General features: G+C 35.7%; 1 protein-coding gene across 1 annotated transcript in view; it reads right to left on the bottom strand.

Moving 5' to 3' along the window:
- Positions 1-318: 318 nt before the first annotated feature.
- The window catches only part of LOC147840375 (uncharacterized), a 69,435-nt gene continuing 64,535 nt past the window's right edge, over positions 319-5,218 (bottom strand). Inside the window, exon 9 of the mRNA XM_087287864.1 lies at positions 319-1,085. Coding sequence (XP_087143990.1) covers positions 1,011-1,085 — 75 coding nt within the window. The 3' untranslated portion in view covers positions 319-1,010. The remainder of the gene's footprint in view (positions 1,086-5,218) is intronic.

Here is a 5,218-nt window from a genome sequence, read left to right as displayed (position 1 = left end):
TATCTTAAATGTTATAAAAATAATTACATTATACTGCCAAACAGAAAATGAATGCATCATATTGACCTGGAGTAATTCCAGCACTGTTGCAATGAGAGAAAATCCTCTTATCTGGAATTGTAATTAAAAATGTTTCTCTTTTCCAGTTTTATTGGGACTTAATTCATAAAACACAATGAAAATTTTGCACGCGTTGTAAGTAAAGCCATTCTTAACTAAATTAAATAGGACAATTTACATACTGATGCTTTTATAAAAAAATCTAAACATCATTTTAGCGCAACACAATTGAAAATGCACTTTAAATCCAAACGCCTTAACATTACAACCTGAGTTTATTGCACTTTGAATTTAATTACAGAAGTAGAAAATTGTGAAAGTCAACTGGAAGCGATGGAGATTGTGACAAATTAAATGGATGGAGACAAAAATGTTTTGCTTTGTGCATAATATCCGAGATTCAGGATGATACAGAGCCATACAGCACCTCACAAACATAACCTTAAATGAAAATAAATTGAACACATGCACACTTATTATGTCTGCTGCATGAAGACCGATGAGCGTGTTTATATGCAAAGCAGTTTGTTCAATAACTTTCGGTTATGCAGCCGGATCGCAGGAGTGAAAATGAGTTTTCGCAGAGTTCGCAGGCTGTGGAGGAGCACCAAAAGTGATGTAGGACGATCAGAGAGATGCTTCTCTTCAAGCTGCTCAAGGTTATCGCACATCGCAGTCAAATTCTCACATTCTCAATCAAAGCGAATCCCCTTGAAATAGATCTGGACCAGCCTTACAGCAAGCAAACAGTGCCAGACCTGGATCACACACACAAGACATCTGCTGCCACTTAGAGGGGTAGCACTACCAGAACTTGACAGGGAACCAGAGAAAAGAACCTTCAGGAACTTAAAGTCAAGGTGAACTGGGATTTGCAGCTTATTTCAGTTCCGTGTTTCTGAGTAAAACAGGGTAGTAAACCATAAAGATGTTTGGAATCAGGCTTGATGTTAACCAATGGGAATTGGCTGGATGGTGACAAACGGATGTAGGATATCAGAATGAAGCCAGATTGAATGGAGTGCCTGAAAATTGAAGCCAAAATATTTTGATCATCCTCTGGTGGCAGCCTACAGTACTGGTTATAAATCCAGGCCAAAATGGTATGTGATTGACTCAAGAAAAAAAAAAGGATAAAATAGAAATAGTTCTTTACTGTTAAGTTTGAACAATGTAATGCATTGTTATATAAATGTATTTGTTTGCAAAGGCTCAAAAATTAAGCATAGCACTATATGGTTTTTTTTTTTCTTCACTCGCCTATTGGTGAAGTTTTTTTTCCCTCTCCGCTGTCGCCTCTAGCTTGCATGGCTTGGGATCGGTAGAGCTACCCATCGATGAACTTGCTCTTCAGTGTTTGGACTTTCAGTAATGATTTTAAAACACACTGAACTGAGCTGAACTGAATTGAACTTAAACACTGAAAACTGAACTACTCTGTTCCAATTCACTATGACCATTTATGTGAAGCTGCTTTGACACAATCTACATTTTAAAAGGGCTTTACAAATAAAGCTGAATTGAATTGAATATAGGGACAGCATTTGCTCCATTAATTTCAAAGGGAGTTTATTTATTTTCCCTAAATTAGGATTTATTTTTAAAATTGCCTTACTGATTTCTTACTGAATACTTACAATTAACAGCTACTAATATTATCCACAAACTAGAATTTTACACAAATGATACATTTTTAAAAGAGGAAGAGCAATACACCCTGCAATATTATGACTAGGATGTTTAACCATACTTGTTAAATATTGCGCTTGATGGTAATAATTATTATTAGGGTAGCTTAAAATATATATAGAAAAATAAGCACGTGTTTTCTGTGGAAAGATGACATATCATACATAATTGCAAGTTCACAAGTCGACACTTTTCTTTAGTTTTTACTGGTGCTGTTAACAGATTAATCACAATTAAAATAGTTCAATATGTGTACTGTGTATATTTGTGTATAAGTGCACACATGCATTTATATATTTGAGTTTACATATAAAATATTTTATATAATAATATAATGTGTATTTTTAGTATGTTCGGTAGTACGTTATTTTAATGGTCTATTTGAGTATTAGTAGACTGTCTGCTTAATATCAGTTGATACTGCTCCTTCAACAATCATTAACTGACTATAAGAAACTTTGCGAGTACATGTGAACTTATACTAACTCTAAAACCAACCTAACTGTCTACTTATAATCTAATTACATTTAGTTGGCATGTAGATACAATATAACTTAAATTAAAAAAACAGACCCTCAAAATAAAGTATGACCATATGTTTATTCCATTTGTGTGTATTGGAATACAACCAAAAAAAAAAAAAGGGAGAAAAAAGCTAAATTGACAATGTCACACAAAACTCCAAAAATGGGCTGGATAAAATTATTGGCACCCTTACCTTAATATTTGGTTGCACAAAAAAATAGCTGAAATATATAAAGGAATTACCAACCTACGTCACACATGACGGTTCCCGGTTGCAATAGCAAACCTGTTGTGTTGTGCGGTAGGATGCCAAATTCGAGTCCAAAAAAAGAAAACCTAGCTTTTACCGTACACCACACTGCTTTTAATGCCAACCGCAGATGTCTTTGGCTAAAAGGGAGCTGAATGGAGAGAGGACCTAAGTAAAAATGCTGAACTCTGCAGTTCTCATTTTATATCAGGTAAGTTTACACTATGCTGATTCATACACATTACTCACTTTTGATTGCAGCAATGATTTGAGAAAAAACTGTTGAATATGGTCAATGAAAATGCTAAGAATGAAATGTAAAAATATACGTTCACAAACACTGCCATACAGGTGCTGTTTGGTGTCAGAATGCAGTTGTTTGACTTGTTGATTACCCAGGCCTTGTATAGCTCCATCTTCTTTCCTTGTCTTTGGCTAGGCAAGTTTTTAGCACTGCAAAATTTTGAATCTCGTAATCATGAAACATTATTTCTTGCACATGACCACACAGAACTAAATTGTTGGCATCCAATGACTTGTAAGCCTTCAACTTCTCTCTTGTAAAATCACTTGAAGTTTCACTGAAATTGTATATTTCGGGCTGGATGCTTGGCCATTTCGTCTCTTCCAATATCCATTGGGAGGGTGCTATCGCAGATGGACCTGTCAGACAAACGCAGCACACTTTAACGTTAATTTTGACGAAGAACTGTGCTTATTACTGGGTGACAAGCTGTTATAATAGACTGAAAGCATTATGTAAATAATAATATGTAATCAATATAACTTATTTCTAAGACAACAACAAACTCTATACCTCATTGTATGTCATTCAATCACTGTAAATGCTAGCACTCCCGTTTTTTTTCTGTAACCTCGCTGCACACGCATCCTGAATGTTTACAAACCAGTAATTCGTCTATAACCGTCAATAAACTTCTTACACCTCTCATCCAGAATTTTGGACCACTCTTTCTTTGCAAACTGCTCCAGTTTTCTCAAATTGGAAGAGTGCCTTTTTCCAACAGCAATTTTAAGATCTCTCCACAGGTGTTCAATGGGATTTAGATCTGGGGTCCATTCTTCATACCTTGTATAAATAGTCTAAGATGATTTGGCAGATCCTGGATCTTTTAATCTTGATAACTGATCTCTGGCTAATTTGGCTCTTCAAACAAGTTTGTGAATCAGATTAAAATGTCTGGATGAACTGACCTGAGATCGCTGCGTGTGTTTATGAAGGACAGATCTATCGATCCTCGAAATCATGATCAGCAATGCAACGATTGGCTAACGGCACAGCAGCGTAATGACATCATTTGATTAATATACAATTATCCATTTGAGCAAAATTACAAAAAATTAGCAGTAAACGGTTTGGTAAATATGACACGCAATAACTTTACACATTTGTTATAAGCTGCAGGCTTTACATTTTTATGTTTCAAGAAGAGTATTCATCATGTATTTCAATGTATATCAATGTATTTGGTTCTACATTTAGAGAATATTTTCTTTATTATAGCAGCCTATAGACATACTCAAGTTTTTTAATCAGTGTACGGAATAACTGTATAAATTAATTTTGCATCAAAAAAGCATTTTGATTTCGGTAAAGGTGTCTGCAACTTTTTGGAAGCATCAAATCACCGGCATAATAGCGGTCAAAACACATGCATGACTGCATAAATTATTATCCTTTTTTAAAATAAGCTGAATATTGTGCATGTTCGTGTTTGTATATGAAAGGTTTATATAAATAAATGTTCGCTTTGAACCACCAGGTGGCAGTCTTTTACTTTTAATTTGGAGTGCAGATTGCATACGTTTTATTAATATATATTTTTTACTTTATATATATATATATATATATATATATATATATATATATATATATATATATATATATATATTCATTCATTTTCTTGTCGACTTAGTCTCTTTATTAATCCGGGGTCACCACAGCGGAATGAACCGCCAACTTATCCAGCAAGTTTTTACGCAGTGGATGCCCTTCCAGCCGCAACCCATCTCTGGGAAACATCCACACACACACTCATACACTACGGACAATTTAGCCTACCCAATTCACCTGTACCGCATGTCTTTGTACTGTGGGGGAAACCGGAGCACCTGGAGGAAACCCACGCGAAGGCAGGGAGAACATGCAAACTCCACACAGAAATGCTAACTGAGCCGAGGTTCGAACCAGCGACCTTCTTGCTGTGAAGCGACAGCACTACCGACTGCGCCACTGCCTCGCCCCAGATAGTTAAAATACATATTTACTATTTTCCCAAGTGTATATAACTACTGTAAGAAAATATCAGCATTTGGTACATACTTTCAGTATTATCTTTGCTTGAACTGACCTGATCTAATCCTGGTTATATGAAATTAATCTGCTCCCTAATAGGTTTGAGCTACCAGAACTGTTGCTATGACAACAAGTCTCAGATGACTTTAGAAGAACAAAACGATCCTGGATCATGTCAAGTCGTCAACATCCAAATCCAGCAGTAATCCACGTATGAAGAACAGACCCCTGTACTCATTGTTGGCCACTTCAGAACTCTCCAGCATTTTGTTACCTTCTATTTCTGTGTGCTTTTTGATGAAGTTTGGGGTCATTCTTCTGCTTGAAGACCCAATATCTTGGATGCAAATCCAGCACTGCGCACACAAAACGTTATA

The sequence above is a fragment of the Danio rerio genome, chromosome 16 (genome assembly GCF_052040795.2).
Source record: "Danio rerio strain M-AB ecotype USA chromosome 16, GRCz13ab, whole genome shotgun sequence".
Lineage (NCBI taxonomy): Eukaryota > Metazoa > Chordata > Actinopteri > Cypriniformes > Danionidae > Danio > Danio rerio.
This window is presented reverse-complemented; position numbering and strand designations above follow the sequence as displayed.